Raw genomic sequence first — 21,416 nt, 5'->3', positions numbered from 1 at the left:
AGGCAGACAGTGCTGAATACCCACTCACTTTCCCCTCTTACCCTCTTTGATTTCAGTCTTCCTCGACACTTTAATCAGTGAGATCGGTGAGAAGTGGAGTCAATGATGGGCTCACATCCCATCTCCAGGTTTCTTGGCCTCCAGGCTTCACTCTTTGCTCAAAACATCTCTGAACTCCCCTGAAGACAGCAAAGCACCAGATTGCTCAATTGGCCTGAAAACACATCATGGGTCCAACAGCAGCAGAACCCTATTTAGGGCCATTAGACACAGGATTAGAATAAAACAATTCAGCCCATCGAGTCTGCTGTGCCATTTTTATCATGGCTGATCCATGTTTTATCTCAATCCCATTTTCCTGTCTTCTCCCAATAATCTTTCCTGCCCTGACTAATCAAGAACCTATCAATCTCCACCTTAAATGCAGCTAATGACTTTGTCTCCACAGCCACCTGTGGTAGTCAGTTCTACTGATTCACCACACTCCAGCCAAAGAAATTCCTCCTCATCCCCGTACTAAATGGATGTCCCTCTATTCTGAGGCTGTGCCCTCTGGTCCTCCACTATATTCAATCCATATCCACTCTCTCTTGGCCTTTTAGCATTTGATAGGTTTCAATGAGAGATGGCTAGGATCTTTATGTCCTCGTTGTCCATGGGAATGGTACCGGAGGATTGGAGAGAGGCGAATGTTGTCCCCTCGTACAAAAAAGGTAGTAGGGATAGTCCGGGTAATTATAGACCAGTGAGCCTTACGTCTGTGGTGGGAAAGCTGTTGGAAAAGATTCTTAGAGAAAGGATCTATGGGCATTTAGAGAATCATGGTCTGATCAGGGACAGTCAGCATGGCTTTGTGAAGGGCAGATCGTGTCTAACAAGCCTGATACAGTTCTTTTAGGAGGTGACCAGGCATATAGATGAGGGTAGTGCAGTGGATGTGATCTACATGGATTTTAGTAAGGCATTTGACAAGGTTCCACATGGTAGGCTTATTCAGAAAGTCAGAAGGCATGGGATCAGGGAAGTTTGGCCAGGTGGATTCAGAATTGGTTTGCCTGCAGAAGGCAGAGGGTTGTGGTGGAGGGAGTACCTTCAGATTGGAGGGTTGTGACTAGTGGTGTCCCACAGGATTGGTTCTGGGACCTCTACTTTTCGTGATTTTTATTAACGACCTGGATGTGGGGGTAGAAAGGTGGGTTGGCAAGTTTGCAGATGACACAAAGGTTGGTGGTGTTGTGGAAAGTGTAGAGGATTGTCGAAGATTGCAGAGAGACATTGATAGGATGCAGAAGTGGGCTGAGAAGTGGCGGATGGAGTTCAACCCGGAGAAGTGTGAGGTGGTACACTTTGGAAGGACAAACTCCAAGGCAGAGTACAAAGTAAATAGCAGGATACTTGGTAGTGTGGAGGAGCAGAGGGATCTGGGGGTACATGTCCACAGATCCCTGAAAGTTGCCTCACAGGTAGATAGGGTAGTTAAGAAAGCTTATGGGGTGTTAGCTTTCATAAGTCGAGGTATAGAGTTTAAGAGTCGCGATGTAATGATGCAGCTCTATAAAACTCTGGTTAGGCCACACTTGGAGTACTGTGTCCAATTCTGGTTGCCTCACTATAGGAAGGATATGGAAGCACTGGAAAGGGTACAGAGGAGATTTACCAGGATGTTGCCTGGTTTAGAGAGTATGGATTATGACCAGAGATTAAGGGAGCTAGGGCTTTACTCTTTGGAGAGGAGGATAAGAGGAGACATGATAGAGGTATACAAGATATTAAGAGGAATAGATAGAGTGGGCAGCCAATGCCTCTTCCCCAGGGCACCACTGCTGAATACAAAAGGACATGGCTTTAAGGCAAGGGGAGGGAAGTTCAAGGGGGATATCAGAGGAAGGTTTTTTACTCAGAGAGTGGTTGGTGCGTGGAATGCACTGCCTGAGTCAGTGGTGGAGGCAGATACACTAGTGAAGTTTAAGAGACTACTAGACAGGTGTGTGGAGGAATTCAAGGTGCGGGGGGGGGGGGGGGGTTATATGGGAGGCAGAGTTTAAGGGTTGGCACAACATTGTGGGCCGAAGGGCCTGTACTGTGCTGTGCTATTCTATGCTCTATGTTCTATATCCCTTGATTCTTCTAAATTTCAGTGAGTACAAACGCAGAGCTATCAAACTCTCCTCATACAATAACTCTTTCACTCCTGGAATCACTCTTGTGAACCTCTTCTGAACCTTCTCTAACATCAGCACATCCTTTCCTAGATAAAAGGACCAAAACTCTCAAAATGAATCCTAACATCGCATTTGCCATCCTCACCACCAGCTCAACCCGCAAGATAACCTTTACAGAATCCTGCACCAGGACTCCCAGTCCCTTTGCACCTCAGATGTTTGAATTTGTTCCCTGGTTAGAAAACAGTCTATGCTTTTATTTTTCTGCCAAAGTGCATGATCACAGACTTCCCAACACTGTAGTCCATCTGCCAGTTCTTTGCCCATTCTCCTAATCTGTCTAAGTCCACCTGCGGCTTCACTAATTCCTCAACACTACCTGCCCCCACCGCACCCATCTTTGCAAGCCCTGCAAACTCGGCCACAAACACAGGAATTCCATCATCCAAATCAATGACGTACAGTAAAACAAAGCGGTTTTAACACTAACCACTAGTCACCAGAACAGGCTCCCTTTATTCTCACCCTTTGTCTCCTGACAATGAGCCAATCCTGCATCTTTCCTTTATTACCATGGGCTCTGAGTTTGCTAAGCAGTCTCATGTGTGGCAACTTGTCACAATCCTTCCGAAAATCCATGGGCACAACATCCACCGACATTGTCTCTCCTGATTGTTATTTCTTCAAAGAATTCCAACAGATTAGTCAGGCACAATTTTCCCTTAAGGAGACCATGCTTATTTGGCTTATTTTAACCTGTGCCTCCAAGTACCCTGAGATCTCATCCTTAACAAGGGACTGTAATACCTTCCCAACCCCTTAGGTTGAGCTAACTGGCACACATTTTCCTTTCTTCTGCCTCCCTTCCTTCTTGAAGAGTGGATTGGCATTTATCAACCTTCGACCTTTCAGTTTCTGAAGCACCTTCTCCCGAGTAATAGCAACTGCACTCACTTCTGCCCCTGACACTCTCAAACTTCCACCATACTGTTAGTGAGTGTGTTCCACAGTGAAGACTGATGCAGTTCTGACCAGCCAACTCTCAGAAGGATGTTGAGTCTTTGGAGAGGGTCCAGAAGAGGTTTACCAGGATGCTTCCTGGTTTACAGTCCATGTGCTACCACGAGAGGCTGGATAAACCTGCATTCTTCTCTCTGGAGCACCAGAGGCCGAGGGGACATCTGATGGACGTTTACAAGATTATGAGAAGGACAGATAGAGTGGACAGAGAGTATCTGTTTGCCAGGGTAAAATTTCTAATTCCAGAGGCAGTCATTGAAGGTGAGAGGGGGTAGGTTCAAAGGGGACATGCAGGGTAAGTTTAAAACTCAAGGAGTCATGGATGTCTGGAATGCACTGCCTGGTTTGGTGGCAGAGGCAGATACGCTGGAGGATTTTAAGAGATGCTTGGATAGGTACATGGATATGAGGAAGATGGAGAGTCATGGATACAGTGTTGGTTGTAGTGATCAGTGTTTGGGTGTTCTTGATTTGCTTTTAAGCTGGTTTGCCACAACATTGTGGGCTGAATGGCCCATTCCTGTGCTTTACTGTTCTATGTTCTAAAGGATTCTTCAGTTTGTCTGTCATTTCTTTGTCCCCAATTACTACATCCCCAGCATAATTCTGTGTTATATGTCCTCTTTATGCTTTTTTGTTGTCTTTAACTTCCTTTGTCAGCTACGGTTGTGTCATCCTGTCTTTAGAAATCTTCATCTTTGGGATGTGTCTATCCTGTGCCTCCCGAAATGCTCTGAGAAACTCCAGCCATCACGGTTCTGCCACAATACCTGGAAGTGTCCCATTCCAATCAACTTTGACCAGCCACTCTCTCATGCCTCTATAATTCCCTTTACTCCCCTGTGATACTGACACATCAGACTTTAGTTTCACCCTTGCATATTGCAGGATGAATTCTACCACCCTATGATCACTGCCTCCTAAGGGTTCCTTTACCTTGTGCTCCCCAATCAAATCTGGTTCATTACACAACACCCAATCCAGAATAACCTTTCCTCTAGAGGGTCCAACACAAGCTGCTTTGCAAAGCCATCTCGTAGGCATTCTACACATTCTCTCTATTGGGATCCAGCACCAATTTGACTTTCCTGATCCACTTACATATTGAAAACCCCCATGACTATATCATAACATTGCCCTGTTGACTTGCCCTTTCTACTGTCCATTGTAAGTTGTATCACACATCTTGGCTATGTTCAGAGGCCTTTATGTAACCCCCATCAGGGTATTTTTACCCTTTCAGTTTCATAACTCCACCTAGAAAAATTCTACATCACAGAAACATAGAAAACCTACAGCACAATACAAGCCCTTCAGCCCACATCCTCTGATCCCATGTTACCTCTCTCTAAGGATTTGATTTCATTTTTTACCAACAGTACCACACTTCTCCCTCTGTCTGTCCTTTCAATACCAGTGTATCATTGAGCAATCAGCTCTCAACTATGAACTTTTATCAGTAACAAAATGCCCACAGTCATACCTGCCGATCTCTACCTGCGCTGCAGGATCATCTGTCTTAAGTTCGATGATCTGATCTTGATCATCAATTCAGCACATTAACAGAAGGGGCCTCACTGTGTCCACTTTTCAGTGCTTTGATCCATGGATTCCTGTTCACAAGATGTTTCACAAAATGTAGATTGGAGAACAATCTCACTAATTAGCCGCCTCCATTCCTTCCACTACAAGACAAGAACAAATCAATTTGAGTTATTTATTTCCAGAATCCTCTCCTACTTCTCATCTGAAGTGACTCCTACATCTCCTGATGCCTTTCCCAGGCTGAGTACACGGCCCTGGAAAACCACTGCTCCCATGGGAAGGCCACTTCTCCATCTGGGATTGAGTGATATGGGGAACTATGACAACGTTGGTTGATCAAGGAGCAAAGATGAAGCTGATGTGTTGGGCAGGGGAGGAGGCAAAGAGACTGATCACAGTGTCCCCAGACTCACAGGGAAGGTGAAGGAATGGGAATTCACTCGGTGGTATGTGGGGTCTGGAGGGCAGCAACATTCCCCGGTGGAACAACGGGACAGAATTTTCCCGGTGGAGAGTCCCATCATGTTTCCTGGCCGAGGGTGGCGAGGACATAGTGTTATCTTCTTCTTCTGACTTTAATGGTAGTTTGCAATTTAACGTAAAGGTAAGGTCATAGTCTTATAAACGTAAAGGGCTGTTCACAGGTAAGGTGTTCGCCCTGGGAGGAGTCTCTGGATCCGGACGAACAGGAAGAGCGGAATGAACATCACGTGATGTCACTGTAAAATTATTTACTAGTTCCTGCCTTACATTGAGCATCCTGCCCAAGTTCGCACATTGACCAGTCGCAAAGTGAAACTGCAAGGTAGAAAAATACTTGGATTTGCGCAGTCTAAATCGCAATCAACTCTCCGCAGATTACTGTGTACACACGGCGCCAAACATGGGAAGCGGTAAGTTTCTATCTTCAGTCTGTTACTGAGACCACACTTGCGTGAGTAAAACAAAGAAATTAATGCTTTCATATTGCATTTCAGATTTTTCAAAGGAGGACAGTTTTCACTTCCCAACCATGGACAAGCGGTAGGTTCCCTTAATCACGGTGTGTCATCCCAACCGACACAGGTAACTGTGATGTTTTCGTTAACCCGTTTCACCCAGACAGCTGATGCTTGTCTCTGACTTTGTCAGGAATCTGAACACTCTGAGGGACTACTTGCGTAACTACAACCCTCCTGAGGGCTGTGGAGGCTGTATAAACATCCTGCTCTTCGGCCTGGTTGGGGCTGGGAAATCATCGATCATCAACACATTCCTCTCGGCTCTGGATCCACGAGGAGCGACCATAACCTGTGTCCCGACAGGAAACAATCCCGTGTGTCTCACACCAGAGGTACACACACTGCCGTCACTTTAATATAAACACACGGACTGTATAAGATGATGTATTCACCATGAATTCATTGCCCATTTTCTGTCTCCCTGATGTACCCCAGTGTCCACATCAGAGGCAGTGAATGGTCCAACAAGCCTCACTCCAAACGATTGGGTGGAGAGCACCCTGGGAGATCCTGAGGCTGGGAGAGGTGCCATTTAAATACATGTCCCGATAACCAGTGAACAATTTGCTGGGGAATTAAGAAGGGAGGGTGGGGGCAAAAGACAAGAAATTATAGGCCAGTTAGCCCGAGTTCAGTGGTTGGGAAAATGCTAGACTCCATTGTTATGGAAAAGGTTTTGATACACTTGCAGGCACAGGACAAAATAGGCCAAAGTCAGGGGATATTTTACCTGGCAATTCTGATGGAATTCTTTGAGGAAATAACAGGTAGGATACACAAGCAGAGTCAGTGGATGCTGTTTACTTAAATTTTCAGAAGGTCTTTGACAAGGAGTCCCACATGAAACTGTTAAACAAGTTAATAGCCTATGGTATTACAGGAGAGTTACTGGCATGGACAGAAGATGGGCTGACTGGCAGGAGGCAAAGTATTGGAATAGATGGGGCTTTTCCCGGTTGGCTGCCGGTGACTAGTCGTGTTCCAAAAGGGTCGATATTGGGATTGCTTCTTCTCATGTAGTTTGCCAATGATTTGGATGACGGAATTAATGGCTTAGTGGCCAGATCTGTGGACAATATGAACTTAGTTGGAGGGGTAGGCCATTTTGGGGAAACAGGGGTCCTGCAGAAGAAATTAGACAGATTGATACAGTGGTGTCCAGGTCCCAGGCCGTACTGAGGCAAATTGAACCTGATGCCTGGATGGAGATTTAAGTGGGGGGGTGGAATTGCGAAGTTCAGGTGCAGACCAAATCAAGACACTGGGGCCCTGCCCCGAGCATTTTGAGATGATTGAACTCGATGTTTGGACGTTGATTTAAGCACCAGATCAGATTGAAAATGTTTGGGTGTCAGGGCCTGAGGTGAGGGAAGGGCCAGTTCAGATCACTGTTTCACCACTCGGCTCTGTGCTGAACTATGGATCTCTCTTTGCAGACTTTGGTTCAGAGTGCAATTTGCTTGTGGTTATCGTTTGCGTGATGTGGTTTTTCTCTGCACATTGGGTGTCAATGGTCTTCTTTAAATATGGGTTCTTTTGGGTGTCTTTGTGTCATGGCTGCCTGTTAGAAAACAAATCTCAAGGTTGTATAAAGTATGCATATGTAGCGGTGTGCTACACGCAGCGCTGCAATAACGACACGAAGTCAGTGAGCTGCAGTTGCAAAAGAGATTTATTCAAACTTCGCGGCCTCGCTTTAAAGCCTTCCTGATCCCGCCCTCCCCGGGCGGGAATGCTGTAGGGGGCGCGTATTCACAGTCCCATTCCACGCGCGGGCTTTTCCCCTTGCTGGTGAAGCAGACTTGGCGCCCTCTTTGGGACTGGCCTCAATGTGGCGCGCGCTGGGAAGTAGGTCGCCACATAACCCCCCCTCCCCCCCAGTACTGGTGATACACCCCCCAATGTCCTCAGTCTGGATCAGCCTCTGTTTGGGATGTCTGCCTCTGCACCGCGGTGCCTGAATCTCGACCGGCTGCGCCACGTCCACATGGGCCGGTTTGAGTCGGTCCACCGTGAAAACCTCCTCTCCCCCCCCAATGTCCAGCACCAATGTGGACCCGTTGTTTCTGATCACTGTAAACGGCCCCTCGTAAGACCGCTGTAGCGGTGCCCGATGTCCGCCCCGTCGTACAAAAACGAACTTACAGTTTAGCAGGTCTTTGCGTACACAGGTCGGGTTCTGCCCATGCTGTGAAGTGGGTACGGGGGCCAGGTTGCCGAGCCTCTCGCGTAGTCTGTCCAGGACTGCTGCGGGTTCTTCTCTTGCCCTCTTGGGGCTGGTATGAACTCTCCTGGGACGACCAGGGGTGCGCCATACACCAACTCGGCCAACGAGGTGAGCAGATCGTCTTTGGGCGCCGTGCAGATTCCGAGCAGGACCCAGGGGAGCTCGTCCACCCAGTTAGGTCCTCTCAGGTGGGCCATGAGAGCCGACTTCAGGTGACGGTGGAAACGCTCCACCAGGCCGTTCAATTGTGGGTGGTAGGCAGTGGTGTGGTGCAGCTGTGTCCTCAAAAGGCTGGCCATAGCTGACCAGAGGCTGGAGGTGAACTGGGCGCCTCTGTCGGAGGTAATGTGGGCCGGTACATCAAAGCGAGATACCCAGGTGGCGATCAGTGCCTGGGCGCAAGATTCGGAGGTGGTGTCGGTGAGCGGGTATCTTGTGAACCAGCCCACGATAGTCAGGAGGTGCCACGCTCCGCGCGACACTGGCGGGGGCCCACGATATCCACAGGAATGTGGTCGAAACGCCGGTGGGTGGGGTGGAACTGCTGCGGCAGGGCTTTGATGTGCCGCTGCACCTTGGCTGTTTGGCAGTGCATGCACGTTTTGGCCCATTCACTGACCTGCTTGCGGAGTCCGTGCCAAACGAACCTGTTGGCTACCATCCGGATGGTTGTCCTGATGGAGGGGTGTGCTAAGTTATGAATGGAGTTGAAAACGCGCCGCCGCCAGGCTGCCGGGATGACGGGGCGGGGTTGGCCGGTGGTGACGTCACAGAGTAGGGTCCTCTCACCTGGGCCGACGGGGAGGTCCTGGAGCTGCAAACCGGAGACTGCAGTTCTGTAACTAGGGATCTCCTCATCTGCCTGCTGTGCCTCTGCCAGTGCTTCATAGTCTACCCCTTGGGAAAGGGCATGAATGTTAGGGCGAGAGAGCGCGTCCGCCACGACATTGTCCTTTCCCGAGACGTGCCGGACATCCATCGTGTATTCGGAGATGTAGGACAGATGTCGCTGCTGGCGGGACGACCAGGGGTCAGATGCTTTCGTGAACGCAAAGGTAAGCGGTTTGTTGTCCGTGAACGCGGTGCAGGGCCTACCTTCTAAGAAGTACCTGAAATGCCGGATTGCCAGGTATAGCGCCAACAGTTCCCGGTCGAAAGCACTGTATTTGAGCTTGGGTGGTCGCAGGTGTTTGCTGAAAAACGCCAGGGGTTGCCAGCAACCCTCGATGAGTTGTTCCAGTACTCCACCGACTGCCGTGTTAGATGCGTCCACTGTGAGGGCGGTAGGGACGTCCGTTCTGGGGTGCACTAGCATCGCGGCATTTGTCAAGGCTTCTTTGGTTTTAATGAAAGCGGCGGCGGACTCCTCGTCCCAGATAATGTCCTTGCCCGGACCCGACATCAGGGCGAACAGGGGGCGCATGATTCGGGCAGCTGAAGGGAGGAAGCGGTGTTAGAAATTCACCATACCCACGAATTCCTGAAGGCCTTGGATTGTGTTGGGTCGGGGGAAATGGCAGACTGCGTCTACCTTGGCGGGCAGAGGGATTGCCCCATCTTTAGTAATCCTGTAGCCCAGGAAGACGATGGTGTCGAGCCCGAACTGGCATTTGGCCGGGTTGATTGTCAGGCCGTATTCACTCAGTCAGGCGTAGAGTTGACGGAGGTGGGACAGATGCTCCTGACGACTGCTGCTGGCAATGAGGATGTCGTCCAAATAGATGAAAGCGAAGTCCAGGTCACGTCCCACCACGTCCATTAACCGCTGAAACGTCTGTGCGGCATTCTTTAGGCCGAACGGGGTGCTGAGTGCCGTTTTGGGGACATCATCCAGATGCATCAGGATTTGATGGTATCCCTGGATGAGGTCTACCTTGGAGAAGATCTGTGCGCCGTGCAGGTTTGCTGCAAAGTCCTGAATGTGCGGCACAGGGTAGCGGTCCGGTGTTGTAGTCTCGTTTAGCCTGCGGTAGTCGCCGCTTGGTCTCCAGCCCCCTGTCGCTTTGGGCACCATATGCAGGGGGGAGGCCCATGGGCTGTCGGACCGCCGTATGATCCCCAATTCCTCCATCCTCTTGAACTCCTCCTTCGCCAGTCGGAGCTTGTCCGGGGGAAGTCTTCGACCACGGGCGTGGAGGGGTGGTCCTTGTGTCGGGATGTGGTGCTGTATGCCGTGTCTGGGCATGGCTGCCATGAACTGCGGTGCCAGAACCGATGGGAAATCCGCCAGGACTCTGGTGAAGTCGTTGTCGGACAGCGTGATGGAGTCGAGGTGTGAGGCTGGCAACTGGGCTTCACCCAGGGAGAACATCTGAAAGGTCTCGGCGTGAACCAGTCTCTGCCTCGGCAGGTCGACCAGCAGGCTGTGAGACCGCAAAAAATCCGCACCCAGGAGCGGTTGGGCTACAGCGGCCAGTGTGAAGTCCCACGTGAACCGGCTGGAGCCGAACTGTAGTCGCACCGTACGGGTGCCGTAGGCCATTCACGGCCCTCAGGGGGGGACCCGGTGCCCTGCTGCGGGTGTCGTAACTCGTCGGAGGTAAGACACTGATCTCGGCTCCGGTGTCAACCAAAAAGCGGCGTCCCGACTGCTTGTCCCAGACATACAGGAGGCTATCCCGATGGCCAGCCGCCGTAGCCATCAGCAGTGGCTGGCCCTGGCGTTTCCCGGGAACTTACAGGGCGGGCTACAGCGGCGAGCTTCTACGCCCCACCGCTGGTGGTAGAAGCACCATTGTTCATTGGTCTCCTCACCCCTGCCTCTGGGGTTAGTGGGTTCTGCAGCCGGGCCTGGTCTGGTTTGCTGCTGGGAGGGTGGCCGGGTGATCTGTGTGACGGACACCCCACTCTCCTTCTTGGCGTTCCACAGCAAGTCCGCCCGGGCTGCCACCTTCCGGGGGTCGCTGAAATCCGCGTCGGACAGCAGCAGGCTTATGTCCTCGGGCATGTTTAAGCATTTCCAGGAATGCCTGCTCAAACATGAGGCAGGGCTTGTGTCCTCTGGCCAGAGACAACATCTCATTCATTAAAGCCGATGGAGTTCTGTCCCTCAAACCATCCAGGTGCAGTAAGCCGGCAGCTCGCTCGCGCCATGAGAGTCCGAAAGTCCTTATGAGCAGGGCTTTGAATTCTGTGTATTTGCCGTCCTCCGGGGGCGACTGTATGAACTCCTCAACCTGGGTCGCTGTGTCCTGGTCGAGGGAGCTCACCACGTAGTAGTAATGTGTGTCATCCGAGGTCAGCTGCCGAACGTGGAATTGGGCTTCTGCTTGCTGGAACCACAGGTGAGGTCGCAGCGTCCAGAAGCTTGGCAGTTTTAACGAAACTGCATGAACAGATGCGGCGTCGTTCAACTTCAGCCCAAATATCGTTTGGGCCGTCGGGGTCACCAATTGTAGTGGTGTGCTACACACAGCGCTGAATTAACGACACGCAGTCGGTGAGCTGCAGTTGCAAAAGAGGTTTATTCAAACTTCCCGGCCTCGCTTTAAAGCCTTCCTGTTCCCGCCCTCCCCGGACGGGAATACTGTAGGGGGCTCGTATTCACAGTCCCGTCCCACGCGTGGGCTTTTCCCCTTGCTGGTGAAGCAGACTTGGCGCCCTCTTTGGGACCGGCCTCAATGCCGGCCCGCGCCAGTTTGTGAGCCGGTTCGAGTGCGCTGGGAAGTGGGTCGCCACACATACTTTGATAATAAATGTACTTTGAACTTTGAAGTTTAAGATTTGAAGAGTGGGTGTATGGAGTGACATTTGCAAATTTTCACTCCTCCAGAATCATGCTAGAATTGAGTGTTTCTTCAAATCACTACCAGTGACTGCCTCCACAATCTCTTCAGGTCCCCATTTCAGAACTCTGGGCTGCAATTCCTCTGGTCTACATTACGTCTACCTTCAGACCTCTCCACCTCCCGAGCACCTTCTTACTCTCACTCCTGTCCCTGACACTTTAGCATTTCTGGCATATTGCTGGTGTCTTCCACATGTCATGTACCCCGTGACTGGGTTACCGAACCAGCAGAAATGGAATACACGTTGGAGTCTGGTATTACTGTAACTAATAGTGTTTATTAGTAAACTAAGTAATACAGTACTATAAAATGCAAATATATGAAACAGGTTAGCAATGATATATACAGACGTGTGGAAATAGGAACCAAAACCAAGCTCTTTCACAGTCTAGGGGTAAATGAATAGTCTTAAGATGATGCAGAGTTCAGTTCAGTTCAGTTTAGTTTAGGTCGAGGTAGTTGCTGGTGTACCATTGGTGGGGTGTGGAGAGAGAGATGATGCAGTTGCAGTCAAACTTTCCGTTGTCTTCTTGTCCTGTTGTGGTCACCGACTGTGACCCCTCTGTACCAGTCATAACCGATCTTCAATGGTAGGCCTGTCACCCAGGCGAGGATGGACACACACACAAGCCCCCACCGGACTGCCTTCACACACTGAGCCTCTGATCGATTCCCCCGGATCGAATCTCCAAACCCCCCACCTTCCTGTGGGTGCACAACACTCTTTCAGTGTCCCATGGTGCGTCTGCTTGTGTCTCAGCAGACTTGCTTTTTATCTCCCCTGACGGGGTACCGGCCATCCATCAGCTGTCCATCACCTGGTCCCGCCTTGCTGTCTCAGCAGGAATCCACACGAGCAGGCAAAGTGAGTGTCCTTGGAGCAAAGTAAACAATTAGTGAAGAAGCCATAATACTACATCATCCCTCTCTCTCTCTCTCCAATGTTACACTAGAACTACCTCGATCTAAACTAAACTGAACTGAACTCTGCACCATCTTAAGACTATCCATTTACCCCTAGACTTCGATAGAGCCTGGTTTTGATTCCTATTTCCACACGTCTGTATATATCATGCTATCCTGTTTCATATATTTGCATTTTATAGTACTGTATTACTTAGTTTACTAATAAACACTATTAAAGTGATACCAGACTCCAACGTAGTGTTCCATTTCTGCTGGTTCAGTAACCTGGTCATGGGGTACGTGACACACAGTGAAGCCATTCCTGTGTTCCCCATTTCTACCTTTCTAGCATTATTTTCCAGCTATTTAATATCTACTCTTGCATCTCTTTGACTCTATATATCTGAAAAATTCTTTCATATCCTTTTTATATTACTGGATAGCTTATCTTCTTATTTAATCTTTTCTATCCTAAAGGCTTTTTCAGTTAAAGTCAGAGCCATAACACAGAAACGAGGTTTTTGGCCCATCCAGTCTAGGCTGACCCATTTAAACTGCCTACCCCCATCGACCTGCACCAGGACCATAGTCCTCCATATCCCTATGATCCATGTGCCAATCCAAACTTCTCCTAAACATTGAAACTGAGCTTGCATGCACCACTTGTGCTGGCAGCTTTTTGAATACTCTCGTGACACTCTGAGTGAAGAAGTTTCCCTCATGTCCTGCTTAAACTTTTCACATTTCACACTTAACCCATGGCCTCTAGTTGAAGTTTCCCCCGACCCTCAGTGGAAAAAGCCTGCTTGCATTTGTCTATACCCCTCATAATTTTGTATACCTTTCTCAAATCTCCTCTCAATCTTCTACATTCCAAAGACTAAAGTCTAACCTATTAAATCTCTACATAACTCAGATCCTGCAAACCCGGCAACATCCATGTAAATTTTGTCTGTACTCTTCCAAATTAGACCTCACTAACATGATGTACAATGTCAACACAACATCCCATCTTCCATACTCAATCCATTGCTTTATGAAGGCCAATATGCCAAGAGCCTTCTTTACAACCTTAACTACCTGTGACACCACTTTCAATGAATTATGGACCTGTATTTCCAGATCCCTTTATTCCACCACACTCCTCCCTGTCTGACCGTTCCCTGTGTAAGAGTTACACTGGTTGGTCCTACCAAAGTGTAATACCTCACTCTTGTCTGCATTAAATTCCATCTGCCATTTTTCAACATATTTTTCCGGCTGATACAGATCAGTGTGAAAGCCACATTGGCCTTTCTCACTGTCCACTATTCCCCTATTTTGGTGTCATCTGCAAATTTGCTGATCCAGTTAACCACATTATCATACAGATCATTGATACAGATGACAAACAACAATGGACCAAGCACTGGTTCCTGCAGCATACCACTAGTCACAGGGCTCCAGCGAGGCAACCAGCTACTACCGTTCTCTGGCTTCTCCCACAAATCCAATGTCTAATCCAATTTACTATCTCATCTTGATCTCCAAGCAACTGGACCTTCTTGACCAACCTCCCATGAAGGACCTTTTCAATTGTTATGTAAACAAATCCACTGCTTTGCCTCCATCACATTCCTGGTAACTTGCTTGAAGTTACAACTTCTCAGTTTCCTTTTGTTGATTTTGAAAATCTTCCCAAACCTCTAACTTCCTGTGAGTTTTTTGCTATAATATGTGCTCTCTCTTTTGCTTTTCTGTTGTCTTTGACAGTCCCTGTAAGTTACAGTTATCCCGTTACCTCCCCACTTGATGTACGTCTTCTTTGGGATGAGTCTATCCTGCATATTTTGAATTACTCTCAGAAACTCCAGCCATGGCTGACGTGCCATTATCCCTGCTCATGTCCCCCTTCCAATAACTTTGGCTAGCTCCTCTCTCATGCCTCTGTACAGTCGGCCCTCCTTATCCGCGAATTCCGCAAGCACGAATTCAACCAGCCGCGAATCACAAAAACCCGGAAGTGCTCTTCCAGCACTTGTTCGAGCATGTACAGACTTTTTTTCTTGTCATTATTCCCTAAACAATGCAGTATAACAACTATTTTACATAGCATTTACATTGTATTAGGTATTATAAGTAATCCAGAGATGATTTAAAGTATACAGGAGGATGTGTGTGGGTTATCGTGGATCGGGATCGAAAAAAATCGGAAGTTCTTATGAAGTAAGTCAGAACAGGTACATCCGGTATTATTTAGCGTCAGTCAAACGTTTGTCTGAGTGTATAGTACATATTTTACCTTTCTATGCATATAAAACACTTGAGAACGTATGTTTTAGCGCTCGGCTCAGGAATGGAAATTCCCGAGTTCGATCTAGTGATAGATCGCTCCCAAGTGCGCTCTGCACCATGCTGGGTTGATGTGAGGATCAAAAACCCCAAACCCCAAAACCCAATAATTAAACCACTGCGTTGCTTAGTAATAATTGTAGCTTTCATCGGGGTAGAGCCTTTCTCACTTTATCCTTTAAAATTGTTCCGATCGTTGACCGATGTAGCCTAACACTTTTCCAGTGACTGATGGCGTTTCACCTCTTTCCGATCGCTTCATTATTTCCGCTTTACTTTCTTTTGTTTGTAATTTATTTTTTTATTGAAGTTCATCATCAAACAAACATTTCCATAAGATGTATTTCAGACATTGTACATATATATCACAAATCTCCACAAAGTATTTATCTGAGATACACACTTATAGAAAAGAGTAGAAAGAAAAAACAAGCAAAAGGAAAGAACTATGTCCAAATAGGGAGTGATCTTTTTTTTACAACATATTGATTTGTGAGAATAAAATCAGGCCTATGAGGTCTATAGTTAAACCATTTTTCCCAGTATGAATCAAATTGTTCCAGCTTATGATTAACAGATGCTGTTATCTTCTGCATTTTGTAAATGTCCATTGTAATTTCCATCCATGTATTTAAAGTTGGGCTCTCCTCCGATAACCATTTCCTAGAAAGAGTCTTTTTACCAGCCACCAACAGTATATTCATTAAATATTTATCTCTTTTCAACCTTTCTTGAGGTATATATCCAAAATTTATCATCTTACTCTCTAAGGGTATTTCATATTTAAAGATGTCTTGTAGGGCATTGTGTATCCCCCTCCAATAGTTTTTGATAACAGGGATTTCCCAAAAAATATGATAATGATTTACATTTTGATTTCCACAATTTCTCCAGCAAACAGGAAGGTTATTGTCATAATGGGATTTCTGAGAGGGTGTAATAAAATATCTTATCACGTTTTTCCATCCAAACTCCCTCCATTTCTGTGAACTGGTTCACTTCCATTGATATCTCCATATTATTGTCCATTCTTCCTCAGATATAATTATCCCTCCTTCCTTCTCCCATTTTGTTTTAATGTATGAAGTCGAATGTCTTAAAAGATTTGACAACCCCTTACACATGCTTGAAATGATGCTACTACCATTATCCGAATTATATGCTTTTCTAAAGAGCTCTATCAAGCATGTACTTGCATTGGTTACATTTTTAAGCATCTTATTAACATATTGTCGCATCTGTAAATACCAGTAAAAATCTTGTTTCTCTAATAAGTGTTTCTCTTTAAGCATTTCAAAACTGAACAGTGTTCCTTCTTTCATTATGTTGCAAAGAACTGTTATTTCTTTAGCTGTCCAGTCCTTAAATCTAGCATCCAATTTATTTGGAGTAAAATCTGAGTCATATGCACACCATTTAAGAATTGCAATATCTCCCTCTAGATTATATTCTTTTATAGTAGTTTTCCATATTTTAAGAGTCAATTTCACCCATGGGTTATCAATAGTGTTTATGTACCTTTGCAGGTTGTTATCAGCCAAAATTGCTTGTATGGGGATGGGAAGTACCCACTCCTCAATGTTTTCCCATTGAGCGTCATATGATGGGTTGCACCAACATATCACAGCTCTCAACTGTGCTGCAGGATAATAATCTCTAAGTGAAGGTAGACCCCATCCCTCCTTTTCCTTTGATAATTGCAAAGTTTTGAGTCAAACTCTAGGTCTTTTACCCTGCCAAATATACCTTGATAACATCTTGTTCCATTCATTGAATTGATTTTGATTAATCTCTATTGGTAGGGTCTGAAAGAGATATAACAGTCTGGGCAGTATATTCATTTTAAAAGACTCAGTCCTTGACCTGAGACTGAAAAAAGGAATCAGGTTCCATCTTGCCACATCTTCCGTAATTTTTTATATAAAGGCTGATAATTACATTCTGATAATTTTGCCAAATCTTTTGGCATAATTATGCCCAAATATTTGAAAGACTCTGTGTGCCATGCCCAGGAGTATCGACTTTCAATTTCTCTTGGTTGGCTATAGTAATATGAAAGTAATTGGGTTTTATCTATGTTGATCTTGTATCCCGACAATTGAACATATTGTTCAAAGGATTGCATCAATTTAGGTAAAGAGTATGTTGGTTGTCCTAGATAGATCAAAATATCATCTGCGTAACAAGCCAATTTATGCTCTGTTCCTTTAATAGCAATTCCCCTGATATCTTCATTTTGTCTGATGTATTGAGCTAATGGTTCCAGATATAACATGAAGAGTAGTGGTGACCATGCACAACCCTGTCTTGTGCCCCTTTCTAGCATAAGACTTTTTGATAAATGTCCATTGATTTTAATCCTAGCAGTAGGGTTGTCATATAGTGTCTGTATAATTTTAATAATTGTGTCTTGGAAACCAAAACTATGTAAAACTCTGTAAAGAAAATTCCAATTAACTGAATCAAATGCTTTTTCAGCATCCACACTTATCACTATTGCTTCGATTTTATTTTTTTGTATATGATCCATAATGTGAAGTGTCCTTCGTATATTGTCTTGTCTCTGGCACTGTTGTATAAAACCTGTCTGATCGTTATGTATCAGTATGGGTAGAAACTCCTCTAATCGTTTGGCCATGATGGAGGTAAATAACCTATAATCTACATTAAGAACGGATATTGGTCTAAATGACCCACATTCCATTTTATCCTTGCCTTCTTTCGGTATAGCTGAGATTATCGCTTCCTTCCAACTGGGTGGCATTTGTGCCTTTTTTAGAGCCCAGTTCAGTGTGGGGAATAAAACAGGAATTAACTCATTTTTAAATTCTTTGTGCCACTCTGCCGTATACCCATCTGATCCTGGTGACTTGCTTAATTTAAGCCTACTAATTGCAGCTTTTAATTCAACTTCAGTTATGTCAGCAGTCATCATTCTATTTTGTTCTTCGCTTAAAGTGGGTAACTCTAGAGAATTCAAGAAGGTGCCAATTTGGGTTATGCTTCCCCCTGGAGCTTTGGAATAGAGAGTTTTATAAAACACTTCAAAAGCTTCTTGAATTTCACTGAGCTTATTTTTTATCATTTTTGTTCTTGGGTCCCCAATTCTATGAATTGTATTTTCTACTAATTTTTTTTCCAGTTTCCACGCCAGTATTTTCATAGATTTTGATCCACTTTCATACTGCCTCTGTTTCAGAAACATTGTTTTTCCTGATTTCTTGCATAGCCAAATTATTTATTTCATTCCTAATTCTTTTAATTTCCTCTAATGTATCCTGTACCAAATTCAATTTGTGTTTTTTCTCTAGTTCCTTCAGCCTATTTTGTCATTCCTCAAATGTTTTATTCCTTATTTTTTATATGAAGATAAGGCTATAATTTTCGCTCTTTGGCAGCCTTCAGAGTATCCCATAAAATGGGAGGTGAAACCTCTCCATTATCATTAAATTCTAAGTAGAGACCAATTTCTTTTTTAATTTGTTCCTTAAAGTACAGATCATTGAGTAGACTTGAATTTAGTTTCCAAATAGTATTCTTTGGTTGTAGGTCAAAATCAACAGATAAATATATAGGTGCATGGTCACTTACAACTATTATCCCAATTCCACAGGTGTTTATTTTGTCTTTTCCAAATGTTATTAAATAATCTATTCTTGTATATACAGAATGGAGAGCAGAATAATGAGTGTAATCCCTTCTGTCAGGGAAAAGGCCCCTCCATATATCAATTAAACCAACATCCTCAAAAAGTGTATTAACTTTCTCATGTAAAGATTTTGTTTCATAGGTTTTTCTATTGGAAGAATCTAAATTTGGTTGTAATTGTAAATTTAAGTCTCCCCCACATATCATATCAGGAGACCTTCTGTTTCTGCTACAATAATATCAGTAATTTTCTGAAAGAAACCAATATCACTTCCTGGGGTGCATATATATTCAATAGAGTAACTGAATTTCCATCTATATTCCCCCTTACCAGAATATATCTGCCCTCTTTATCTCCCATTTCAAATACTTTTTCAAAATTTAGCTTACTTAAGTTAAGAATAGCAACTCCTCTCCTATGTCCTAATTTATATGAGGAGAGAAACAGGTTAGTGAAGCCCATTCTCTTTAGTTTTTTATGCTCATTATCACTTAAATGAGTTTCCTGTAAATATACTACACGTGCTTGTTCTATTTTCATTTTGGATAAAATTCTGTCACGTTTGATTGGGTTTAATAGCCCATTGACATTAAAAGAAATGAATTTTACCTTGTCCTTAGCCATCTGTATTTATCTGTCAATGTATCATTGAAATTAGAGTAAAACTTAATGAATCTACTCCCTGAACAAATAAGAACCAAGAAGCGCAAATAATAACAAAAATAGCAACGAATGTGTGATTCCAAGGCTGAGGTCTCTTGTAGATGACCCTGCGTTGAGCTAGAGGAAATGTCTAGCTGTGGGGGATAACCCCTCCTACTTGTGAGTTGAGGGCCCCAATTGCAGTATTCATAAAAGTCAGTGAACAAATCCATTACACAGAAAAGGTTTCCCTGTGTACTGCTATAAATACATATATATATATGCACACACACAAATATACACACACACAGACACACACACACACACACACACACACACACACACACACATATATATATATATATATATATATATACACACATACATATATATTACATACACATATATGCACACATATATACTCATTTTGGTGGGGAAAAAGGAGTAAGTGAACAAATAAAGAATAACAACTAAGTAATATAAAATCCACATTATAATAAGTATTTCTTGAGATGGGTATATCACCGTCTACTTTTGCTTCTGTTTAGCTTCTCAACATTTTTAAAGTTAGCCAAACCTTATGGCTCTTCTGAAGGGGGTGAGGACTGTCTTTGGGAAACTCCCGGTCTCTTCCTGATATATTTCTCTCGGCCTCCTCCCATCTCCTGCCTTCTCAATTCTCGCACTATTTCCCAAGCGGAGCGGGATAATTCCTCAGCCAGGCTTTCCCTCTTTTTGGTCATGCTGACGGGCAACCCTCTGGCCTTCATGTCTGTAGTCGCTCTTCCAACGTCTGGTACAACCGCGTCCCGTTGTCATAAAACAGTCGAAGTTTAGCCAGGTACAGAGTTTGAAATCTAATCTTATTTTGCTTTAGTACTCACTTTACTTCAGAGTATTCTTTGCATTTCTGGAGGACCGCGGGGGGTAATCTTGGTCGAAATATGTTAATTTATCATCTAAAAACACTCTCTTCTTACCCCAGGCCCTTCATAGAATCTCTGCCTTGGTGCTGTACCGAAGGAATTTTATTATTATTGAGCGTAGCTTTCTATCCCGGGTAGTTTTCAGGATGAGCGCACGATGGGCTCTTTCGACTTCCAGCTCCATAGCTGAGGGAAGATCCAACGCGTCCAGCAGTAACTTTCCGACAAACTCCGTCATAGACAAGCCCTCCGCTCCTTCGGGAACGTTGTAGATTCTGATATTATTCCGCCATGATCTTCCCTCCAGGTCAAGCAGTTTACCTTCTTGGTGATGTAATATTTTTATTGTCTTACTCAGAATCCGTTCCACATTTTGAAAGTGATCTTCCACGTTCTCAATTCAAGTCCCTGCCACCGCTATTTTTTGATTGACGCCGGCGAGCTCTGACCTAATATCATGGACCTGCTGCTTTATTTCTTTCTGAAACTCCCTTATCTCTTTCAGGATTTCGATCATATTCGTCGCTTCGCCTGAACGAGGTCCAGCGTCCACCTCGCTAGCACGCGGTCGGGTAGGAGAGCCGCTCGCTGCACTCCTCTCGGCCGCAGTCTCCACAGTGTCGCTGTTTTTTATTTCCATTCTTTTTCCCCATTCTTGCCCCTCTTTTCAGTTCAAATATTTTTTGAAAAATACTATATTTGATGAGTTAACAGGGCTTAATACACGTTTTTCCGGAGGAGCTAGTGACTTAAGCTGCCATTCTCGACAATGACGTCACCGGAAACCTTGCGCTTTATTTTCTATCATTATCGTGATTATTTTCATGAACAGAAACACTGTGGATTCAGATCTCTGCTGCTGGGTCCTAATGTCCATCGCACTGAGACAGGTTAAATATAGTCTGGGGTTCCGCTGGGTCCTAAGATCCACGTCATTGAGACAGGTTGAATAAGGGACGAGCATCCGCGAATTTTGGTATCCGCGAGGAGTCCCAGAACCAATCCCTCTCAGATAAGGAGGGCTGACTGTAATTCCCTTTGCTCCACTGTAATACTAATACATCTTATTTTAATTTCTCTCTCTCAAACATCAGGGTGAATTCAATCATCTTATGAACACTGCCTCTTAAGGGTCTTTTACCATAAAGTTCTTAATAAAGTCCGATTAATTTCAGAACACCTAATCTCAAGTGATGTCAACCACATTACTCTAAAAAGC

The 21,416-nt window shown here is 45.2% G+C and overlaps 1 protein-coding gene across 2 annotated transcripts in view; it reads left to right on the top strand.

Annotated features, from left to right (window-relative positions):
• The first annotated feature begins 5,470 nt into the window (after positions 1 to 5,470).
• Positions 5,471 to 21,416, top strand: part of LOC140735181 (interferon-induced protein 44-like) — a 48,757-nt gene continuing 32,811 nt past the window's right edge. For both annotated transcript variants that reach the window (XM_073060089.1, XM_073059999.1), the window contains exons 1-3: positions 5,471 to 5,620; positions 5,705 to 5,750; positions 5,859 to 6,060. In XM_073060089.1, the coding sequence (XP_072916190.1) occupies positions 5,611 to 5,620; positions 5,705 to 5,750; positions 5,859 to 6,060 (258 nt within the window). In that variant the 5' untranslated portion in view covers positions 5,471 to 5,610. The remainder of the gene's footprint in view (positions 5,621 to 5,704; positions 5,751 to 5,858; positions 6,061 to 21,416) is intronic.

This window comes from Hemitrygon akajei, chromosome 1 (genome assembly GCF_048418815.1).
Source record: "Hemitrygon akajei chromosome 1, sHemAka1.3, whole genome shotgun sequence".
In the NCBI taxonomy this organism is placed as follows: domain Eukaryota; kingdom Metazoa; phylum Chordata; class Chondrichthyes; order Myliobatiformes; family Dasyatidae; genus Hemitrygon; species Hemitrygon akajei.
This window is presented reverse-complemented; position numbering and strand designations above follow the sequence as displayed.